This window comes from Daphnia magna, linkage group LG5, assembly GCF_020631705.1.
Source record: "Daphnia magna isolate NIES linkage group LG5, ASM2063170v1.1, whole genome shotgun sequence".
Classification (NCBI taxonomy): domain Eukaryota; kingdom Metazoa; phylum Arthropoda; class Branchiopoda; order Diplostraca; family Daphniidae; genus Daphnia; species Daphnia magna.
In genome coordinates, this window is record NC_059186.1 from 8,986,897 (window position 1) to 9,009,201 (window position 22,305).

Genomic DNA, 22,305 nt, shown 5'->3' on the forward strand with positions numbered 1-22,305 from the left:
ATCTAAGTGTTCCATTTTCATTGGCTCATTTCATATGCTTCTGTTATGAATTCCAAATTACTTAAGTAATTTAGTAGTAGTAATCTAATAGTAGTTGACTGGTGGCTGTGTAAGCACAACATTTTTCACTTCGTCATAATAATCACGAAAACCATACAGGTGGCCAAAAACATCAGTGAAACTTTTTTGCAGTTCATTGCGGATGGCTAAACGTAAATTGATTTAATTTTAATTACCATTTATTTTATAGGCGGTAGAATTCGGCTATGCCTCGTGACGAGCCGGTAGCGCAGCGCCAATCATTCCACGTGGTTACTTGATCAGGATTTTGTCTCACGCTGTTTCAGCATACCCATTTCAATGTGGTGTCCACTTGACTGTCAACCATCACCGATGAATTAACACCACAAATAGTTCCGGAACACAGTGTAGGCTACCTATTCGGAGGGGGCATTGGCTATGGTCCCACCGCTCGACTGATAAGCATGCATTGCAACCTTAAAAAGGGGTGAGGCCGGTAAAATGAAATTATCGCACTGATCAAAGACCAGTATTTTAACATTAGAAAAAAAGGGGGAAAATTATCCGTTTTAGATTGAATGCTTGTTAGAGTGTACGTCAATCTCCTACAATATGCCATTCATTTACAAGTGAATGGTAACGGTTGCAACAGGTAACGCAACGTAAATGATTGTATTTAGAAGCAGCTGAATTAAACTTAGCCAATTCCACCACATTCATTTACATTTCCTGAAACTAAATAAGTGAGAATAAAAAAAAAGACAAAAAAATTTCAAACTTTATACCTTGTGTCTGCTTGCTTGTCTTGTCAAGTTGTAAAAATTAGTATAGTTAAATTATCGGCAGTTAAAAACCATCCTCGTGCTGAACAACTGATTTTAATCATCAGATTGGGTAATGAGGGCTACGCCTCGTTTTATCCAATGGCTGTGTGGTATCTTAGTCGGCAGCTCCAGTGACATAACAAAGTTAGTAGAATGTCCTGTCGTTGAAAGCTCCCCACGTCGCTCAGACGTGCGATAAAGAGGACAGGTGTACGTTTCACGTGACTCATCCGGTTGGTTTGCCACCTGTTTGTTGTTACCTTTTAAATGCTCGGACGGATTGAGCCATAGAACAGGCATCTCTTCCCATAAAACTTTGGGACGTTGCTCCGTCAATGACTCCTCGTCACCGTCCCAGCGAGCTCCTACGAGGTATAAACCGCGAACGTATACACCTTCCTCTGGTGGTGTATCAAGATTGCCAACTTTTTGGGGACTCATGACTCGGCAATGGTGGTAAAGACAATCAACTGGAATTCGTTTTTTACGGGCAGTTGTCTGCAAAGCGCCGGTCAGAAAGGATTGGGGGAAATAGAAAGCCGGCAGCCAAAATATCACCGGTTGTCCGTCTTCGTACCAGGACCTGAAGAATTGCAGCCGTTCTAACAAATCGCTGAAATAGCCTCGCATAGGCTTTAGGCTGGGGTAAGATGCTGTCTTCCAGACCGCTGGAACGCGGTTGCTGAGCAAAGCTAGAGAAAAAACAAGAATTAGTTCTAACAAATATAACAGAAGAATGATGAATATGTATGACAACCTTTGCCTGTCGATTCCAGCTCTGCTGTCATTGTCACATGACCACAAACAGCTCGTTGCAACGATCCAAGATTTGTTCGGATAATTCCGACTAAACGATTGTAACGCCCCATTTCTTGAACCAAAACTGTGTTCAATGGTTGTAGATAGTTGATAGGGAATTTCTCTTCAGCCAAATCAAGATCAAAGCTTTCCGGTAGCTGTTGGATCAAATCCTGAATCATTTCGTTTAAGATTGCATCTGTAGGTTTCTTTTGAGACGAAACTGGAGGTGCTGGTGCAGATTGTTGTTGCGCTTTCTCTGCTGAATCTTCTTGAATTTCTTCTCCACTGGTTTGTTCACCATCTCCGCTTTCGTCAATTCCGGAAGAATAGCAACCTTGAAGTGCTAGAAGACTACTGAGCAGATAGTCGCCTTCCAGTAAATCACGCCCAATAGTGACGTTTTCGTGCATGCCAAAAACGTTGGGTGCTTGCAAAACTGGCAAACGTTGAACTGCTTCCAAAAAAAATTCATAATCAGCTGAATGTGGCAGGATATAAAGGGGATGAACTGGTTGCACGAGAGAATAATTGGGATTTTCGACCAACTCTGGATTGCAAAAATCAGCCAGGAGAGTGCTTAACGTGCGTCGATCCCAATCATCTGTCACGCGTCCACCATAATGGCATTCTCCCACCAGATATTGCAGAGCTTGATAAGGCACCTGCTCGTAGTCGGTCACGAAAATTCGAATTTGTTTCAATGAAATTTGCAGATCAGAATCGTCAAAGGCATAAGGTATGTTCCAGCCGATGGCACCGTACGTACGTCTTTCTTGTACTAGTGCGTGAAAAAAGCAGAGAGAATAGCTCAGTTTTCGTAACGTCAACATTTTATGGCTTGGCCAGTTAAGCTGATCTTGCTGCTGTACAAGATCGTCCAACGGATCAGGATTGAAAGTCCTCAGTACGTTTTCTTTTAACCCGACTGGAGGCTCGTTCGTAATTTTAACCCCATTCTGTAGAATAGAAACTGGAAAGCTTTCCCATGGATAGCTAGTCAACCACAAGCGAAAACTGGGATGAAGAGATTGGCTGCTTAGCTTCTGGCAAATGCGTTCCAATGCTGGCATCCACGAGGCCGCCAAATGACAGTTTTGGAGAATCACCCACTCTCCACTACCTATAGCCTGCTGGATCTTTTCTTCGGCCAGGACGCCTTGTCCTTGACCAAGAGAAACTATGTGCAGAGTCCCATCGCCAGCACGATGCTCTTCAGCAAACCTAAGTAAGCAGGCCATAGGGTCAGCGCCGGCGGTTAGCAAGAAGATTAAAGGTGTTGTAGAATCCGAATCCGCAAAAGAACAGGACAGGTCGAACGGAGGTGGCTGGACAAATTCTTCGCCAAGTTGTTCAGCAACAAACGTTCTTACCATGCGAACAATTTTGCTAGGTGCCAAGTAGCGTAGGAAAAGGAGCCGTTGGAATGGTTTCCATTTCATTTTCCAATCTTCTGGTAACTCCATCTCATAAGGGTTGATTGCGTCAGCGACTGATTGCCAATGATCTCCTTGTCGCATCAGGGAGAAATTGACGTCTATAAACGGTGGTTCAGTTGACAACTGACAGATTTGATCCCACGTCTTTAGACTTAGCCATTCAGGACATTCGGCTGCTACCCCGCGAGTTAGACTTTTGCTACCCGTGAGGAAAAGATCGATCTCAGCAGCGGACATTTCTCCTCGTTGTATCATGAGTGACGAAGTCAGTGCCATGCTGAATGGAAGTTTGTCTTTCTCGAAAAGGCTTCGACAAACGTTAGTGTATAATGCCCGATCGAAGTGATTTTGAAGGATGTCCAATCGTTCTTCAACGCGTTCTGGACGAATAGAGTTGCGTATGGAGAAAAGGAATAATCGAATAAACCACTTCAGGGAATCTGCAAAGTCGTAAACAAAAAATGTTTAAACCATGGTAAACTATAAAACAAACATGATTTATCACAATCGTTAAACTTACACTGGTACATCGGACTAAGATTGATCAGTTCAGCCAAACAGAAGAAGAGTACAGCTGCATGCTGAGCCACAGGCATGTAAGCTTGTCTTGACTGTTCCATGCGAATTGACGTTTCTGCAGCCAACTGCTGCTTGGTAACAATTTCAGCCGACAAGACTTTGGATTCATCCAAAACTCGAATGGCCGCTTCGTCTTCCAATAGGTTACCTCCTTTACTTAGGGTAGCCAATATCTGGTCCTCTACCTCTTGCAAAGCTGTACGACAAGCTGCACCTTCCTTCACCAACTTTTGCCGCATCTCTTCCAAATCTGGCCGTTCTTCAGCAACCACGATACCAAGTAACTGGTCTTCTAACCCTTTTAAAGTAATGGCAGCGTTAATGACTAAAACTTTGGTTGTGACTTCTGGTAGGAAATGAGGATTTCGTAGTTTGCTAGTCATGTATAGCTGGAAGTCACGGTGATACTCGACCTAGATGCGAAATCACGAAAGGTATTACATTTCTGGATGTTTCAACAACATCAAAGTAACTACCATTCCATCACCCAGCTGGATCATTTCAACTCCGCCTTGCTTTTGGATGGAGCGTGATAGAAGAGGATCTAATGAAGGGTCTAATTCTTCACCAACTTCTTCAATTAGCACCGGCCGACCAGATGGGATCGTTTGTTCGAGTTGACGAAGAAGGTCAGCTTGTCCAGCTCGCAAAATCACTAAACCTCGGTCAACTTCCCAGCTTTTGAGCCATGCATTTGCCTGGAAAAGTCACACAATAACAGGTGAACAAAAACTAAATCTGAGACGATCCATCACCAACCTGTCCTTGTGGGTCAATCAACAATGGCCATTTCTTCTGATGGTAAACCATGACCGCATTATCAATCGAAAAACTGTCTCTAGGAAGACCAGATTCAGTCCAGCCTTCAATCCGAACGGCAGAACCGAGTGTTTCCGATAAGCTGAACCGAGCTGAACATGGTATTCCCAAATTTGTAGTAAACTGGACCCAATCAGCCGTACACTTGTCGCGGAAGGCCGACGTCAAAGGTCCCAGATAGGCCATAACGGCAGCCGAGAGCATAATATCTCCAGTTAAGTTCTCTAGTTTGTCCATTAACTTGATTTCGGCTTCAGACCAGCGTTCTCTCTCTGTTCCTAATCCACCAATCAAAGCTGATGCACGACTAAGTCTTTTCGAGCACATGTCAACATCGTCGGATAATTGTTGACGTTTTCGACATCCTTCGGCATAATCATCCTTCAGTTGGGCCAACCGGGCCTCTAGAACTGCTAGCTGATTTCGTTTCAAATTCAACAAATTCATCGTTTCTTCAAGACTGGCTTCGGCTGAAGCTAATCTTGCCTTTTTCGGCATGACAATCTTGGCTGTTCTGTTTTAATTGAAATACGTAGCTATAATGAATTACAATAAAAAGGTTATGTATAACGATTACTTGTCATAAATTTCAATGGCTTTAACCCATTTGCAAAGCCCTTCTGCAGCGCTGGACGCTTTGGCCACGACGGATGGCTCAAAGTCTGGATTGGGTAGAAATTCTGTGCGAATTCTTTGCATAATATGGGGTGGGATCGTATCCTTTTTGTATTCTTTAAATGAAGAAAGACACAGTTATTTGACTTCTCTAACGTTAAGTGAACGCGTTTCTACCTTTAAGTTGAGTAAGAAATCCCAAATCGTTTAGTAATTTCTTGCTAGGTCCCCAGAAGTCAAGGATCTAATCAAGAATGAGTCACCAGCATATTGAATGTTATACATCGTGTAGACTTAAGACATTCTAAGGTAACTTACCTTTTTACCAGATCCATCAGGATCTAAAATTTTCTCTGGTTTGATATCTTTCATGACACATACAGCAGCCATAACAGTCTTGATCACCTTGGGTGGATTCTTCATGGATTTGACCAAGGTAATGTCAGCGGGCTTGAGAGTATCGAGCGCGGCCAAAGCAGCTACAATTTTAAAAGATTACATTAATTTAGGGACATTAATATCCTGATGGATAGCTCCGATAGGGAAAATTTGATAAATGTGTTGGTTATAATAAAGCTTTGAGCAAATCAAATTCTATACATAAAGAGCGGCAACTACTGACCTTCCAAAGCTGGTAATGCTTCAGCCAAATCAGCTTCACATTCAGCTTTTAACGCTTGAGAAATGGCTGCTTCCTCATTTGCTGCAACTTCATCAGCTCGAATAAGTGTAGAAGTTTTTTCCACTTCACCAGATTCTTGCTGAATGGTTTTCATCATGAGATCCGTTTGCTTGGAGGCTTCGACAAGTTTGGGCTGAAGTTCGGACAATTCGATTTGCATTTGATTGACTTGAGCAGATGCTTCGGCCAGACGAGACAAACCATTTCGGTATCGCTCAATCGCTTGCCTGATCTGCTGCTGCTGCTCCGACATTAAATTGCTAAATCCGGCCAGTAATGATAAATACGATGCAGGGGTGACGTAGACTGGTCGGCCCAACTTTAATGTAAACATGTTGGCATATTTCCTAATTCAAAATAAGCACCATTATGATTCGGGATTTATACAATTGCTTAAAAATCATTACGTAGCCGTCATGTGGAAATATTTACAGGCTACGACGACCTTTCGCTTTGTTTCAGCAGGGATTTCAATCGTCTCGACCGTGCTCACAGCTACGTTTTCCAAAGCCTCTTCGGGCCACGCCTATACAACAACAAGAGTTCTTATTATATCATGGCTATTTTCTCTTAAATTAGAAGAATCAAATTACTTCAAACCAGTCGATGGTGCAACAGTTTATCAAAGAGGGAAAATACCGGACACTGTCACGTAGGCTAGATCCAAGAGGACTGTAAGCCAACACCAAGTGTAAATGATCCTTGCATTGTTGGGCAAAATAAGTCATTAATGACGCAGGACTGCTTTCCATTTGCGGGGCACTCTGGCGATTTTTCCTAACCAACTAAACATGTCGTGAAAATGGATTCTGACTTTTTCACGACAAAATTGGTTCTTACTTCAATTAATTCCTGTTTCTCCTCCACGGAAAAGATATTAGGCACCAAACCACTATTGAGCATTGAATCGATGTCTTGAAGAAAGGCAGCGTTATTTAATTGGGAGTCCAAAATGAGAAAGACAACATCACGGCCAAGACCACCAGCCGTTCGCAATACACGTTTCACATCTTCTCGCCATTCATTAATTCCTGGAATTAAGGCGGAGAAAGATATTCAGCTTTCTTATCATTAAACCAATTTGCATGTTTGATTACCATAATTAGGTTTTGCAGTCGGCTGAAACAGCGTGTATCCTGCCATGGAAGCTGCCAGCTTCGTTAGGGATTGTCTTCCCGATCCACCTACTCCAATAAGTAATGCATGGCCTCCCGAAATCCGCAACACTCGACTTATTCGACTCAGGTGTTTCAAAACATATCTTGTCAAAGAAATTTGTTATTTCTTCCATTTGCCTTAGCGAGAATGAAAACTTAACAACATACTGAAAAAGGATGAGATTCAATCGGGTTTTGTTAGTGTTATTATAGTCTGTGATATAGCTCATGATGACGGAGTCGAGACGAGGTATGTCTGTAACCTCCTTGTAAATCCTATCTTCTTGGAGCAAGTCCGCTACAGTATAATCTCCAAACATTAAGTTTTCCAAACTCGCCAACGTCACCTAGCGAATCCCAAGGACTAATTTATTACTTAAAACAAGTTGAATTGTGCTATTAGTAAATACCCTGCCATCTGTGCGTCCAAGATGTTCAAGTAAACTGTCAAAGTTCTCACGAAAGTGGGTGCGAACGCATTCCCGCAGCATGTTGTATAACCAATTAGTGTCATTCTCGTCAACTAATCGATCACCAAAGACTCTTAATACTTCGTGAATCCAAAGTCTGGTGACATAAATTGAAAGAAATTGTCAGAATTTGAAAATAGTAGTCTTAAAGCAAACTGAAAAAAAAGAGTAAAAGACTTACCTTAGGAAAGTCTTGCGATTTTCAACCGCGTCTTTTTGGATTAGGCAACAACCGTGGATGACTCGAGCAAAATCCCTCAGACTGAAAACATAGTGAGCCTTTGAGGGTGTTGGAAGAAGCACTCTTAGAGCTGCGCGATAGATTTCCAGCGTGGCAGAAACGATAGAACCAACCAAGCTAAAGACGTCTGGAGGAAACCCGCCTTTCTAAAAATGAAACTTCAACGATGGATATCCAACTTCACGGGGTTAATAATTGCAAATTACGCTCAAATGAATTGTAAGGATAGTGCTGAAGATGTGAGTCATCGTGGAATCGGAGAACGGATTAATGGCAATAATATGAAAGTGGCGTAGACAACGTGGCGAAATTTCTTGACGACTACCACCTGGAGGGCCCATTGCGCCCCAAATTTGAAGATCTTGTATATCAAGAAGATTAGCCTCTTTTCGATCATACCTGTAAAAGCAAAATAGAAGTTTAACGGCCGAAACATTATTTTAACCTTTTCTTCTATTATCTCCTTACCATTGATGATAATCAAAGTACTGTCGGAGAAGTTCAAGGGAGGGTTGAGCTCCATAAGTTTCTTTAGCCGGCATATTGAGATCATCTACAAAAATTAAACAACGTCGGCCGGCAGGAGGGCCATAGGTACCTTTTTTGCGTCGTTCCAATCGGCTGAGTATAAGATCCTTAAACCGATAGATCAGTTTACAGTCATATAAGGCAAAACAAATAAATTTGGCTGTAATATTACTTGAACTTGAGCAGCGGATGTTTGAGCAGTGAATGTCAGACAAAGAGAAGCGAATTCTTCGTCGCTAAATCCACTCATTTTTTCCTGAATGCAAAGCGATTTTCCTGTTCCCGTGGGACCAACAAGAAGGATTGGGGTACGGCTAGCCAAGCTCAAGTCCAGCAGATATGAATACCTTGAAAGAAAACAATAATTTTTTTTAAACATCTTCTATTCGTTAACAAAAACCTACCTAGCAGTATCCACAGTCGGAATAGTAAGTTCTCTAAGCGACTTCGCATCTGGAATGGGAATATTACGGACAGTTTCGGCCCACTGACGCCACTGCCCACGTTGTTTGTACTCGTAAACGTAATCATATAGAGTTCCATCAGAAGGCAAATGACACTCCCAACGTCCCGCGCTCGTTGGATAGGGAAACGCTTCACTTTTACCTATGCAAATGTATTAGAGTGAATTGAACTCCATTTAAGGTTTACACCGTGTGCCAAAGTACCTGATAGCAAAGATCTGATAAATGTATCGAATTTGATCTGACTTTCACTTTCTAAAGCACCGCCAATTGTCCACGTGAGTGCAAAAAGTATGGACGCTTGTAGCCAGGCCCTACCATATCTCACATCTTTCAATCCAGCGCAACACCGTTGCATTAGAGCTTGAACCATACGTAAAAGGAACCTTTAGTAGTTATCAAAGAGTAGTTAAGCAATACGTTCTCATGAATTTTCCGAGGTGATTTGGATACTAACGAGACTTTGCTATTCTCTTCAACATTCAACAATTCAACGCCAAATTTGCGGATGCCACTAAGAGAGGCTGGAATAAGCCACTGAATCAGACTAACGAGCACAGGTTCAAGTGCGGCTTTCCAGTTTGCCTGTCAAAATGTAAATTAAGCTGGCCTTAAATAACCGATCCTCTAACACAAAGTACGAATTTTTCTTACCGTAAAGGATTTAAGCCATGTGTGAAAAAGAGGTTGCCAGCCAAGATCACCGGGATCGACGTATACCATACCACAACGAGAAACGGTGGCAGGCGACGCCTATCAGAATGCAAAAATTTTAGTTGGTATAAGTCATTTGCTATGATGTACACTTATCAAACCTGTGCGAGATCCATAACTTCAAATATACAGGACATTGATGGAGTGAGGCCGATTATCTCACCAGACGCTAGACAAAGTTTCTTGTTGTCATCCAGTACAGTGTTGAGATTTTCGATCCAAACGGCGTCTACAGGTCCATCAAAGATGATCCATTTTCGTGCATTCGATTCTGATGTTGACAGTTCACTAAATGAGAAAGAGAATGAAGGATAAATATGGAGAATAACAACAAAGTAGTTAAACAGACGGTGAAACTACCGAAATATTAGCGATACTATTCCATCAACCCATTCATGGGTTACCGGATCAAATTGACCAAATAACAGTCCAGGTGTGACGGCTTTCGGGTTCAGTGTACGATAAATAACACCGGTCTCGTCATTGTCCTCCAACGAAAGAAAATTTAACGCCGACGCCAAAACCTGTTAATTGATTTAATTACAAAACGCATCTTGTGGAGATCAATAAGTAAGGATCCGTTTTACCTGTATTACTGTCGATTTGCCTCCCATTGGCCGACCTACAAGCATGAATCCATGTCGCACTAACATCATTTCATACATCTGGATCACTTTTTGTGCAAACTTGTCAGTCAACAGCAAATCTCTTTCATCACAAGCCTGGTAGTTGGTCGAATAATTTGTATGTGATAAAAATAATGTGGACGTTAAGAAAAATTAACAAAAACGTATACCTGTTGAATGGCCGCAAGTAAAGCACTGTGTTTAGACTGAGGGAGAGGTATCTCGGGAAACAAGTCGGCAATAATGCCGTGAAATAATATTAGATCCCCACTAAGGAACTTCGGGAGATTCACGTCCATCAAGGATCTCTTTTGTTGAGCATGGGAAGAAAATTTTGCATTTAGAAATTTAACACTAAACAACTTGTTTCGTAAAATACACATTTTGTAACCTACAAGAATCAAAGAATCTTCTGCATCACTCGGCGACTGAACTTTGAGATTACCAGCAGCTACCAAAACAGATTTCACAGCACGCATACCTAAGACACACCCCCGAAGAGGAAAGCAAAACCCAGTTTCCCCAAAGTCAAAAACAAATTTATGAATGATATGGCGTTTTCGACATTTTATACCGTAATCGTAGTGACTCTGTGTGGACAACTGTTCAGAACAGAGTTTATAAGTGGTGACAATTTTAGTGGCTAGGTTGCGGGCATCAGTGAATCCATATGAGTACAGTGAGATTTCTCCGATCATGGAATAATCAGGGATCATCATAGCCACAGTTCGAAACAAAACCTGCATCCTACAAATTTATGTTTTGTTCACGTTTTAGCTAGAATATGTACGTAAACTCACCCTCAAGTTATCAGGCAATTCAGAACGACCTGCGTAACCTGGATTCATTGTTACACAGACAAAGCACATGGGATTCAATTTTAACTCAACCCCTTCGAAAATAAAAGTCTTCATGTGAGACTGAATGGCATGTAAAATAGAGAGCATTTGCTGGGCCACCACCGACAACACTTCGGCCTCTATTCTGTTGAACTCGTCAAAACAAGCCCATGCACCGGAAGAGGCCAAGCCTCTAAAAAACTACGCGCAAAAGTTTAATGACTAATGAATTTTTCAACGCCATAACTGAGAGCTCACCTTTCCCATGGCCACGTAATCTAGACCATCTGAGCAATTAAACACCAGACATTGGACAGCAAGAGCTTTGGCCAAATCTTTGGTCGTTTCTGTTTTGCCTGTGCCGGCTGGACCCTCCGGAGCTCCGCTCAAGTGCAAGTGGTACGCTCCAATAAGAGTTCGATAGCCTAATATTAGGAGAAAGAAACATTAACAGATGAAATAACATATTGAATTCCACAAAGTACTAACTTACAGCGATCAGTTAGCGGTGTGATAACCAATCGTGATGTGTTTCCCAGATACTCGTACGCGTACTTCAAAGTAGCATTGATCATGCGGACAATGATTTCGTTGTTTTCGTCCGAGTAATACCTGATGAAAAGATAATTAAGCTGAAATGAATGCAAATTTTACCAACAGACATTTACCTACCGTAATTGAGAAATCCAACTGAAGTTATTGATGTCAGTCACGTTGTTCTCTATCAGCTCTTGCACCAGGTCTCGTGTATGGACCTCCGTTACTACTAAAGCGCCCAACGTGGTACGTGTCAATTTAGCTAAAGGCATCTTCACAAGCGATGCGCTTTCATTTAATTTAGTCTACGCACAGTAAAAATGAAAAAATATCTGTGAAAATCTGTTGTCTAGAAAAGACAAAATAAGCGCAACATACGCATATATCTTGGTAATACTGCTTTAAGGCTTTAGGTCCTTGAATAATGGCATGCGTGATACCAGCTGCCCATTGAACTTGGGCGGCACACAAGACAGCTTGTCCGGGTGTTTTGGCTACCCAATCGTGTCGACTTGATTCTACACAGGTTCGCAGTGATTGCTGAATTATATGACGGCATGCATCAATCATAGCATCCTCAACCTTAGCAAAAGACGAATCAGTCGATTATGAAAAGATTTTTAACAATGGATGCATGGCTTTTTACCTGAAGAAGCCAAACTTCTACGCTTCCGCGTGCATCTGCAGTCTTTACAGGGTTAACGAAGGGGACCCGCTCACCTTGAGGGCTGATCATTGCATGGATGACATAGTCCTCATCAAACTCTAAGGAGGCAATTCCTTCAAAGACCTTTTTTAGGTGAGTCTGCACCCTAAGCGGATCCTTAGTTTCCGACAATATATCCAACATTTCCTCGTTTGAAAGGAAAAAGAATCTAATACGTGAAGTTGGGAAGTTTAGTCGGTTAAAGCAATATAGAATTTGAAGACAGACCTTGAAAAATAGAGCCGTTTTTTGTCAAGATATGCATTGACACCAAAGTTGATTTGCTCTAGAAGTTTTGAAGAATGAGCCAGTTGTTCCAACATCCCTACGGATCCTGCTGTTTGCATCACGTTTGGATTTGAAACGAGGGCGCCCATTACCCCGTGCCAAATTGCATCCACATTCTGCATAAAAATAGAAAATCAACATCAGAGAACCAAGTACTTCAATATTGTAATGCCTTAAAAAGGGTAGCCTCGTCAGGCATTTGGTCGATGATATTGGGCGAGGAGAAAATCGGATCCAAATACAGCCACTGACTCTGAACAATTAACCATTCCTCGATAGTCTGTTGGATTCGGAGCAAAGTTCCTTCCCATGCGAGTAATTGTTCTGTTCAACGTGTCAATAGTGAAAAACTTTTGCGATAACAGTTAGTTGGATTTCAAAGGATACTTTCAACTGGGCGCACAAAAGGCGATCCTTTCATTGTTTGTGTTTTAATAAGGTGATCGTCTAGAAGAGCTTGGATTTCATCCACGCCTGCTAAAATAGGCGTGTCTGTGTCTCTGAAAGGAGAACAACATTCCTTAAGGCGAATACGAATGATATACGTTTGTACCAAACAGCTGTACCTGTATTTGGCAGTAGAGAAAACTACGACATTCCATTCCTCAGCCATCGATTTCATGCCTTTTTCTAGACTAAATTCCTTGCTGGCCGCCCCACTGATAACTTCAAATCTGTAAACAAGGTGAAACCAAATTTCTGCACGTTAAACCGTAATAAGAGTGGAATAATAAAACAAAATTTACTTTTCTAAATAGGGCATCAAGCCGAGATTCAAGAACTTTCGCAAAGTGGTTCCAGTATTTGGTTTCAGATCTTTGGCTACCAGGTCAGACATGTCTTTCTAAATAAATTTTTCAAACCTAAATTTAAACTTTAGTGGTTATAATATCGACAAAACAAACCCAGTGCCTGTCTCGTAGACCCGGATTACAAATTACTCCCACTATAGGCAGTTGAACCTATGTTTTTTTGTTTACAAAAAAAAAAAAATTCAACATGAGAGAGTAGGTTTTTACATCACACGTCTTGTTATAACCTTGAATTCTTTAACGTCATCCAAACCTCTCTGACACATCTTTAACGATGCTCCCATTTGATTGGCACCTTCGTTTGCTTTTCTTGATTGGGCATTTCCAACTTCCAACTGTTTTCCTCTGGCACGGAACACTTTCTGAAGTCGGAACATTTCCCTAGAGGAAAGAATACAATTTGTTTGAATGCGCTGAAACGGAAGGGCAAAACAAATTACCTTGACATCTCGTCCGTTTGATTTTCAATGTCGTCGGCATTTAAATTATGGAAATCCCCGTCTAGCCATCGTTTAAGTAATTTACGCCAAGAGTTAATGCTGACGTAAAGACGAATGTAGGGTTCGATATAAGTGTTGATTTCGGCAATTTCCGGGAACGATGTTATGGGGTACTTAAGCTGAATTTCTTCTTGAGTGATCCAATTAGCTGTGCGTTGGATTTCTTGGACTTTGCGAGACATGGCAGTTATGTCTTTAACATAATACTCAACCGAATCCCAGTCTCCGCAATTGTTAAAGTGTTTCATTTTAATCTTCAATCGTTTTAAATCCTTCTGTGTTTTTTCAAGCACTTCTTGATAGCGATCTTCAAATTGCCTCCGATATTTGGCAATTAACTGTTGACATAATAAAAATTTAGTTTGCCTCTTAAGATGTATGCAAGAACACAGAACTAGACCTCAGTGCCATCGTCAAGCATTGGAACAATTTCATCAGGTCCAAAGAAAGCTTGAGAAGACCGGATGACGTCAGCATCAGTGTAAGTTACAATGTCCGTAAGCCGAACGAAAAGTCCTTTAAGTGCTGTCATGGAGGCGATAAGATCATTCAGAGGTTTATTACGTGCCTCCTCCAGATAGGCACTGCGACCAAGCAGTTCCATCGTATTAGAAGGAGGCTGCAGAATCTGCTTTTTCATGCGATCCAATTCAGCTAGCAAACTTTGAATCAAAACAAGTCGAAAATCATTGTTTTTTTCTAAATAAGATTCAGATTTTTAGCTACCGATTGGTTTCCTTACGATACTGCCCGAGTAAACATTCTTCTAAGCGAGTCTTGTTGTACGTTAACCGACTAAGCATCACGTTTTTTAATTCGCTGTTCAGGAACCTGTTAGCAGTGACAAGATTATTGGAAATTATTTATAAAATAAATAGCATGACATTGTTGACGTACCATAAACGTTGATGAGGTTCAATTTCCCACAGACGGCTCACCTGTTTCATTCGCGAACGAATGTCGATTATTGCCGGGATACATTCTTCAATACTGGGTTCTTCAATTGTCAAAATCTCATCCATTTTGGCCGTCACTTCCCCACGAATTATATCGCCAAAACGAGCCTCTTTAGATCAAAATGTGACATATTTAGCATTCTGTAAAAATTGTCCTCCCATGATAATTACCACACTCTGTAACGTAGAAGTCCTTCTCTTGGCAGCATTTAGAGGTAAAACACCGAATACAATCTTCGAATAACAATTGAACGTCGGCCGGGATGGTAAGATTTAGGTTGCATTTTGTAGGAATAGCGTCCACGTTGAAAGGTACGTTGTCAATAATCTTACAATTTTATACGATTGATATATTACAATAATGTTACAATTGATAAAACCATTTTTTAATCGTCGAAACGAAGCACGTGCTTTACCTTTTGCAGTAGACCTCTCAGAGATTCTTCTATGTCGTCTGCCGTTTTAGTAATGGTTATTAAGTTTTCTTTACTGCAACCAACACCAATAGATATTGGAACGAATGTGGGACTTTCAAACAAAGCAGCTAATTCTTTCATCAATCTTGCACATGTTTCTTGTACCTATTTGCTTAAGAATTAGGCTAAATTTGACCAGGAAGATGAGAAACCAACTATAACCTGCAAAGAAAGCATGACACATACAGTGGCATCTACTCTGGCTAACCGTTGAACTGCCGTTGGGCTACTCTTTGTTTTAATAAGTATTTTTTGGCGGACACCGAGTGCAACCTGCTTGAATTCTTCAGTGGTTTTTGTCCACACCAACAAAATGGATTCAACCATATCCTCAAGTCGTACATACTGTTTGCTGCAACGTTGACACATCAAAATAGAACAGGTTTGTTAGAACAACTAAGTTAATTTGTTTCTCTACCTGGGTAGGGCTTTCAATCGAATGCTGCTCAACTTTGATCGCAAATGAACTGCCGGTCGATGTATCAGAGGATGACATCGAAGCAGATTGCGTTGGATGACCCGAAATGCCTCTTTGAAATTGTTTTTACTGTTATCCATTACAAGTCCATATTCTACTGTAAGAATCAATGGAAATGCTAAATTGATTGGTTTGAGGTTTTTGAGTGCCGAGCAATAATCCGAATCAACTTCTTGCATTAACTCATCTATTAACGATGGGTTCCGAGTCTGTAGACCTACGCGCTGTATCAACCGGAATCAGAACGAGTTTAGTTCATCTACGATAAAATTATAACACTTACTTTGAGCAGAGATTCCGTCCAGGCAGGAGGAAACGGAACGAGTGACTTATTCCCAAGAGGAATCATAGCTGTAGGATTAGCTGTATTTTTGCTGGCTGGGCGCTTTTTCCGTGAGAGATTACCATCGTGGTGAATGCCTTTCCAGGCATATCGATCAGCTATTTCACCAATATGACGAAAGAAGATGACCCGCTCTCGATCTTTCTCACGGATTTCTGCCTTCACCTCAGACAATCGTTGCTTTTCACTGGCCTGCTGTTTGGTTTTTCGCCTGATCATTTTACCTATACTTTTTATTCCCTTTTTGTTTTCTTCCTATCAAGCTCCTGGGCTGATCATCCTGATAAACGTTTGCATCCACTTTGAGTCAACCTGGATTATTATCTGTTAAGTAATAAACACTCACCTTTTAAACGAAAGAACAAAAAACCTGCTAATTATTCGATATTTGTTGGAGAGACAACCAGTCCATGAAACTGGCGTTGTTGGGAATGAAAAGGAAGCAACGGTTTCATACACAATTAGGTCGTTTGGATGTTGGATCGATGTCCCCCAGCGACTCGTTCAAAATATAGCTATCATTTCAAAACAAACATGGCATAGCACACTCCCTCCTTTACATTATGAGACAGCTTGTTTAAATGAAAATGCATGTCCAACGTGATCTGGGCCGTGATTCGGGCGAGACTTTTGTTATTTAAGGGGAAAAATTGACATAATGGTTTCAGAAAGGTTTTAAACACTGCAAGTGTCCCAGTGTGCTTGACAAAATAAAACAATTGATGCAAATATTACGTAGGCATCGAAACTAACCAAGTTAATTTTACCTAATTAGTGGTCTGCGTTCTTCCAGATACTTCAGATGCAGGTGATATTCTCGAGAATCAGTGGAATGTTGTGTTGTTCTCATTTGTCACATACCGGATTAATGCATCTTTTCCTCATTCGAATGTAATATATACACTTACACGTTTTTGTAATTATATAAGCCAGAAAGAGATAGATAATTAGCATAACTGTGTGCTTTAGGCTAACTTAGTTTAAGGTCGGAAATATATGTTTAAAAAAAGAAAGTCGATTTTTTTTTATCCGTTAGTTCGAGGCAATTCTATGATTAAAGGGTGCGTCTAGGGGCTCTAGATCCTGTGGGCCATTAAATATTCTTGAGCCAATAGCAAAAAATAACAAAAGTGCAAAGACGGCCATAACCAATATCAAGGCGTAACGTCGGCGAAATCGTCCCCGTTGGCGATTTCTGGAGTGGGGGTCCAATAGGTTGCTAGGGGAAAAAACACATTTAAAGCATTTCGCGACAGTTATAGCAAATTGGTATCTAACTTAGAAAAACTAAATTTAAAAAAAAGCTACCTCAGCATTCGTTTAAAAGACTCCCACGGCGGTCGACGTTTATATTTGTTAATACTTTCGTCACGATCCGAGTCAGTAAGCAAACCGATTGGACGTTTGGAGTGGACAACTTGAAAAATAAACGCAGTACTATTAGGATGAGGTATGTCATACTGGAATAATAGATTTCTAACCAGGTTCATTCCTGTGAATTGTGTTGGATGCTTCTCCCTCTACATTAACTATACTGTAATTGGTTCCTTCTTTCTGAACTGCTGCAACTTTCACTTGGTGGATTTCAGGAGGATTTGAATCAATTGCATTGTCATATGGCAACAGAGGTAAACCCAATCCTTCTCTGGCCCATGGTCGATTTGCAAGAACAGACCTTAATACATCAGCAACTGGAGAAACAAGATTTGAGGCTGGGAAAATGGGACTTAGACAAGGAGAAGGACACATGTATCCTGCTGGCGCTGTGTTAATTGGGTACTGTCTACAGTAGGCATCCAAGCATTTCACATGAAACACATCTGTGTGAACAAATTCAATATTAGCCTTTTCTTGGTGGATGAACAAATTATTTTTCCACTTTTTTTTAAACTTACGGTAGCATATCAGTCTGATGCAGTCTTCTTGTGATAGATCTATCGAACACAGCATACAGAGTGGGCTGTAATCGCTATCTTTTAGCCATTGGCAGTATGACTGAACAATACACTAACAGTTGCAATGAATCCATTATTATCAGAACAGGAATCTTCTTATATGCTATCAGATAAATATTATACCTTTGGATGATTTGAAACCATACATGATTCACAGACATTGACCCGATGTTCAAAACAAAACTGATTCGTTACTTTTCGTTTAGGACATTTGCACAGTCCCATTCTCTTGCTCTTTTTTTATGAGCCAGAAACTACGTACGAAACCCCCTAGTCTATGTGCGGGACGAGTTGCTTACGTCTCAGCTTTTACCGACGTGTCAGTTTACGACGTCAAACATTCTGTCAGAAAATGGACTAGCAGACGACGCTTTTTTCCTCTCAGGGAACAGGACGTGTAAATGAAGCCCCTTCTTGGAGTAAAATGTAGAGAAACTCATGTAGTCAATAGTCATGCTGGAAACTGTGGAAAAGAAATTACGGAAAAGTAAGAAAAATTTGGGGCTCGGCTCCGATCGGCTATGATCGGGAGCGACACGAAAAATCTCTGATCGGGGGCATTTTCCCTGCAGGTGGAGTACAGGGCCAGGGGTTGGTTTCACCCCATAAGAACCAATACCAATCTCCTAAGTGGTAGCTACATTACAGAAGAACCGTATTGGCCTAATGAAAATCGAATATGTTCGTATTAGCAATTTATGCATGTGATCAAGTTACCCAACCCGATTAGACAATCTGATCAAAACAGACGAGATACGAAGCAAAAAGAAGACAACTCGTACCCCGCCCGACCCGCCCTGAAAAATAAAATGACCCGCGCAATCAGCAAAAAATCGACCCGATCAACGTGGGGCCCACTAAGAAGAATAGAGCCCCAGCTTTTTAAAATAAATTACCCGTGGATAAGTTCCACTTCAGTATGAACACCAAAGTGTATTTAACCTTTTAATTGATAAGTAACCTTTCGATACGGTTTAAATGCCAAGTCGGCTGTGTAGGAGGTAATTATAAAAAATGTGTGTTTACGCGAGCAGCGAAATCATTCTTAGGGGAAATAGGCCATTTAAGGACGTATCGTTGGCGTGTTTTCACGTAGATTACTGTACAGTAAGCTATTTTCACGTTGTTTTGTCTATCAATAATACTTTTCAATAACAAAGCTTTCCAAGGCCGCAAGTTTCGGTTCATACACTGCTTTTAAGAAAGAAAAAGAAAAAAAAAAGTGGGGCGGAGAACAAACCACCAAAGAACTATAGTTGTAGCCTATTCTAGCCTAAGCATCTAAAAGGGAAAAACAACCATTAAAAAAGAGCTTCACACACTGAAAACGTATATGGCATCCTATACGTTTCAAACGAAAATACGGATTTCTTTTTATTCACTAGAGCTGCTGGAACTGCTGCTGCTGCGGCCATGATACCCGTGATGTTTCATTCCGTGATGAAGACCATAGGCTCCAACTCCGACTGCGGCAAGAGGAATTCCGTATTTCAACGCTTTCTTCTGTGCTTTAGCTTGTTTCTTGGCGGCTTTTTTCTAGAAAACGAAACAAGAACAAATAAAACAAAAAAGACGCTAAGCTTCATTTGAAAAACAAAATCTTGAAAGCCGTTAAATATTACTAAAAGGCATTTCTTAAAAATCAATACTCTTTTCTCATTTTACGTGTTTACTCCACGGAAACACCTCACAATGCTAAGTTGCTTACGGGATTGAGCAAAGCAGTTCCCAAAGCAGCCGCCCCCATGGCGGTGCCAAGGCCCCCAAGAAGGCCGCCCCCTCCACTTCCTCCTGCGGGATTCATGAATCCCGACTGACCGGGATAGCCAGCAGCAGGATAACCACCGCTGCGATGCTGGACAACAAAAAACAAGAAAACAATGTGGTGTGCCGTCACACCTGTCACAAGAAGATGAGGAAAAAGACAGAAGCTGTTTTGGCTAGTAAAAAGAGGAAAAGACAAGCCAGACGAATGATCCGATGATTAGGGGAAGAGGAACAAAAAGATAAAAACAAATAAACAAGTAAAGCGAAAAAGAAAACGCAAATAGAAATTTGGGCGAAGTCGTCATGCAGGTTCTGAGCCTGGGTTCATTTAAGCTTACTCCTCCTCCGGTAAGAGATCCCAATATTCCGGTGACGCCAGATGCCAATCCAAGGCCAGCAACAGCCGTCGAAGCCTTATTTATCAAACCGGTCAATCCTGTACCAGATCCGGCATTGCCGGCGGGAACAGATGGGTTTGGATAAGGGGCATATGGATCAGGATTGGGCGCGTAGGGATCATAATAGGGCTGCGAAGCCGAAGATTTTTAGTACGTTTCAAAGAGCAACATATCACTTAGGATTTAGGAAGTCCATGGGCACCGTTGTGGTAAAAACCAAACTTTCACACGGACTTGGCAAAACACGACCATACAAAGAAAAAAAAAACACAAACACGAAACCAACCTACACCAAAATGTGTTGCTATAGTCTTGGAAACCGAATGGGACTATCCGATAAACTTAGAATACAATTTTGAAACATTGGAAAAAAAAATTTTACGTTAAAGAAATTGTAAAAACGAAGGATATTTATTTATTTATTTTTTTACTTACGGCTGATTTTGGTGACAAATGGCCATAATGGGCCCCGTGCATTCCTGGAGCTGGGTGCATTCCATGCTGTGTTGGATGGTGCATTCCATGCTGTGTTGGATAGTGCATTCCAGGTTGCGTTGGATAACCCATTCCTGGTTGCGTTGGATACATTCCACGGGCAGGATATGGTTGCTGGGGCATTCCAGAAGAAGGATAAGGTTGATGACCGTGTTGAGGCATTCCCGGCATAGGCATGGGCACAGGCATGGGCACAGGCATTGGAACAGGCATTGGGGCCTGCATGCCTGGGACTCCATGGGTGCCACCCTCAAAGTTGATCGTATTTATCAAGATTTCGCCATCGGCTGATAAATAAGAGACACGTTCCATTGGACATCTGGAGCGAAAATCGGTAAAGTGTTGGCCATTTATGGCAACCTTTAAAATAATAATTTTTATTAATAATTTTTACTTTAATAACATATTGGTATCAAACTTACTTTGTAGTTATTGACTTCTGCTAGCAATAATATTTCAAATCCTTGTCCGGGTACAAAGGGAAAGACGGAACCATGGCGCTCTTCTTCCCCCCAATGCCCATTGATCAGGGAATTCCTAACAACAGCGCGCTCATGGATCCGAGCATTCAAATGTAAGGCCAAATCATCTCGCGGGTTGGTATTAGGTCCACATTGAAGGTTTATCGCAAAGCTGATTACAGAAAAAGGAAAAATATTGTTTGAAACATAGGTATACTCCCCTTTTACAAAGCTATTGAAGCTTTGTTGATACAAGAACTATTCGTGAACTGTCTCTACAACTGAAAATTGGTTATACATAAGTAGAAAATCTATTCTAAACCCTTTTTTTTATAACAGCATGAAAGAAAGCTTGTACTGGATAACCATAACATGTTTGGAGCACCTACTTCACAATAGAAACCTGATAATAATGTGTTTAACTGCACTTTTGAAACTTAGGCCTTTTAAGCTTCTAAGAACTAATAAGATACTAATACTAATAAAGATACTAACTACTTCTAAGATACTAATGCTAGAATATGGTGACTCATGCAAGACCTTAATAAATATTAGAAATTTACCGCTGGGCTGAAGGACTAAGTGAGCCTCTGATGCGTATAATTTTCCCATGCATGAAACCACCAGGGATGGGTGTTAAAAGAGGCATTTGCTGGCAAAAACAGGAAATAATTTTATAGTTCCGAAATATGAATGTTAAGTATAATTTATTCTTACCGGATTTTGGATGGACGTGGCGGCCATATTTTCTTGCTCTTAAGTTTCTCAGTGAATAATAAGGTGTTCAGAGAAAATTTCGAGAAAGGCCGTATTACACTAAAAAGATAAAAGCCGAACAAGAAGATAACGTGTTGCACACAATCTCATCGGATGAAGTCTATCCTGCCTGGCTGCAGTTGTAAATATATTTACGTCATACACTTACAATTTGTCGATAAAATGGGGGGAAAAACTTGCTTTTTAGTCTGCTAGAAAGAACAGTTCGAAAGTTGCCACCGTCTATTGTAGACCAACTTTAAATCCCGCTGATGCCTGTTTTTGTGAAATCGTGAGTCATGATCTAGTACAGGATTGACGATGACGAAAGACGAAACTGGTAGAAGCTTGCGCAATAAAAAAGACGAATCATCTTCTGTCATGTTTACCTGGCCGCATAATATACAAGAAGGCAATTGCTGGCTCAAGCTTATTCTATCAATTTATTTTAGTTAAGAAAAATTATGGTATCTAGAAATATAAAAAAAAATAGTAAAAAACAGCGACTTGAACTTAAAATGCATTTTTAGTTTATGTTCGGACAAGTAAAACTTAAACTAT

The 22,305-nt window shown here is 41.0% G+C and overlaps 2 protein-coding genes and 1 long non-coding RNA gene across 9 annotated transcripts; 1 reads left to right on the forward strand and 2 right to left on the reverse strand.

Annotated features, from left to right (window-relative positions):
* Positions 1 to 236: 236 nt before the first annotated feature.
* Positions 237 to 16,131, reverse strand: LOC116922751 (dynein axonemal heavy chain 7). Of its 6 annotated transcripts, none has more exons than XR_006647050.1 (52): positions 15,853 to 16,131; positions 15,510 to 15,793; positions 15,254 to 15,443; positions 15,032 to 15,196; positions 14,787 to 14,943; positions 14,557 to 14,725; positions 14,386 to 14,490; positions 14,060 to 14,321; positions 13,600 to 13,997; positions 13,387 to 13,540; positions 13,253 to 13,309; positions 13,094 to 13,191; positions 12,914 to 13,021; positions 12,735 to 12,847; positions 12,520 to 12,671; positions 12,288 to 12,463; positions 12,000 to 12,228; positions 11,732 to 11,935; positions 11,489 to 11,658; positions 11,310 to 11,428; positions 11,075 to 11,241; positions 10,778 to 11,017; positions 10,552 to 10,717; positions 10,373 to 10,458; positions 10,148 to 10,285; positions 9,939 to 10,073; positions 9,712 to 9,875; positions 9,453 to 9,639; positions 9,292 to 9,390; positions 9,095 to 9,222; positions 8,842 to 9,023; positions 8,578 to 8,779; positions 8,346 to 8,520; positions 8,114 to 8,280; positions 7,852 to 8,044; positions 7,586 to 7,791; positions 7,345 to 7,501; positions 7,103 to 7,281; positions 6,875 to 7,038; positions 6,618 to 6,808; positions 6,371 to 6,562; positions 6,185 to 6,303; positions 5,718 to 6,124; positions 5,414 to 5,574; positions 5,273 to 5,339; positions 5,058 to 5,211; positions 4,421 to 4,994; positions 4,138 to 4,359; positions 3,603 to 4,074; positions 1,603 to 3,522; positions 807 to 1,537; positions 237 to 497 (listed from the first exon to the last, which is right to left on the reverse strand). XR_006647050.1 is itself a non-coding variant. In XM_032929143.2 (51 exons), exons 1-51 carry the CDS (start codon positions 16,129 to 16,131, stop codon positions 900 to 902), a joined length of 11,841 nt encoding a protein of 3,946 aa, XP_032785034.2. In that variant the 3' UTR covers positions 669 to 899. The 6 variants fall into 6 exon arrangements, 3 of the variants coding, with proteins under 3 accessions (XP_032785034.2, XP_045030294.1, XP_045030295.1); XR_004394156.2 differs by lacking the exon at positions 237 to 497 and adding an exon at positions 669 to 750; XR_004394155.2 differs by lacking the exon at positions 237 to 497 and adding an exon at positions 669 to 756.
* Positions 15,332 to 16,271, forward strand: LOC123472566. Its single transcript, XR_006647054.1, has 2 exons — positions 15,332 to 15,473; positions 15,862 to 16,271. It is a non-coding gene; the product is annotated as an uncharacterized LOC123472566 (long non-coding RNA).
* Positions 16,272 to 16,787: 516 nt separating this feature from the next.
* LOC116923051 (galectin-9) lies at positions 16,788 to 22,276 on the reverse strand. 2 transcript variants are annotated; one of them, XM_032929592.2, is made up of 12 exons: positions 21,706 to 22,276; positions 21,552 to 21,640; positions 20,950 to 21,160; positions 20,468 to 20,887; positions 19,973 to 20,161; positions 19,576 to 19,722; positions 19,329 to 19,403; positions 17,991 to 18,095; positions 17,808 to 17,919; positions 17,394 to 17,732; positions 17,221 to 17,329; positions 16,788 to 17,131 (listed from the first exon to the last, which is right to left on the reverse strand). In XM_032929592.2, the coding sequence occupies exons 1-12, from the start codon at positions 21,730 to 21,732 to the stop codon at positions 16,945 to 16,947; spliced, it is 2,010 nt and encodes a 669-aa protein (XP_032785483.2). In that variant the 5' UTR covers positions 21,733 to 22,276; the 3' UTR covers positions 16,788 to 16,944. The 2 variants fall into 2 exon arrangements, with proteins under 2 accessions (XP_032785483.2, XP_045030302.1); XM_045174367.1 differs by lacking the exons at positions 16,788 to 17,131; positions 17,221 to 17,329; positions 17,394 to 17,732; positions 17,808 to 17,919; positions 17,991 to 18,095 and having other exon boundaries at positions 18,781 to 19,403; positions 21,706 to 21,804; positions 21,914 to 22,257.
* Between the last annotated feature and the right edge of the window lie 29 nt (positions 22,277 to 22,305).

What these genes read in the sequence shown, in the direction of transcription:
- LOC116922751 (XM_032929143.2), bottom strand. Translation starts at nt 16,131, where the DNA reads ATGATCAGGCGAAAAACCAAACAGCAGGCCAGTGAAAAGCAACGATTG. An exon ending in ATGACGTTAAAGAATTCAAG is followed by an intron (nt 13,310 to 13,386) that starts GTTATAACAAGA and finishes AAAAAAACATAG; the next exon opens with GTTCAACTGCCTATAGTGGG. An exon ending in TGATTGACCCACAAGGACAG is followed by an intron (nt 4,360 to 4,420) that starts GTTGGTGATGGA and finishes TGACTTTTCCAG; the next exon opens with GCAAATGCATGGCTCAAAAG.
- LOC116923051 (XM_032929592.2), bottom strand. Translation starts at nt 21,732, where the DNA reads ATGGCCGCCACGTCCATCCAAAATCCG. An exon ending in CAGAAGTCAATAACTACAAA is followed by an intron (nt 20,888 to 20,949) that starts GTAAGTTTGATA and finishes ATTATTTTAAAG; the next exon opens with GTTGCCATAAATGGCCAACA. An exon ending in AATTCACAGGAATGAACCTG is followed by an intron (nt 17,330 to 17,393) that starts GTTAGAAATCTA and finishes TTATTTTTCAAG; the next exon opens with TTGTCCACTCCAAACGTCCA.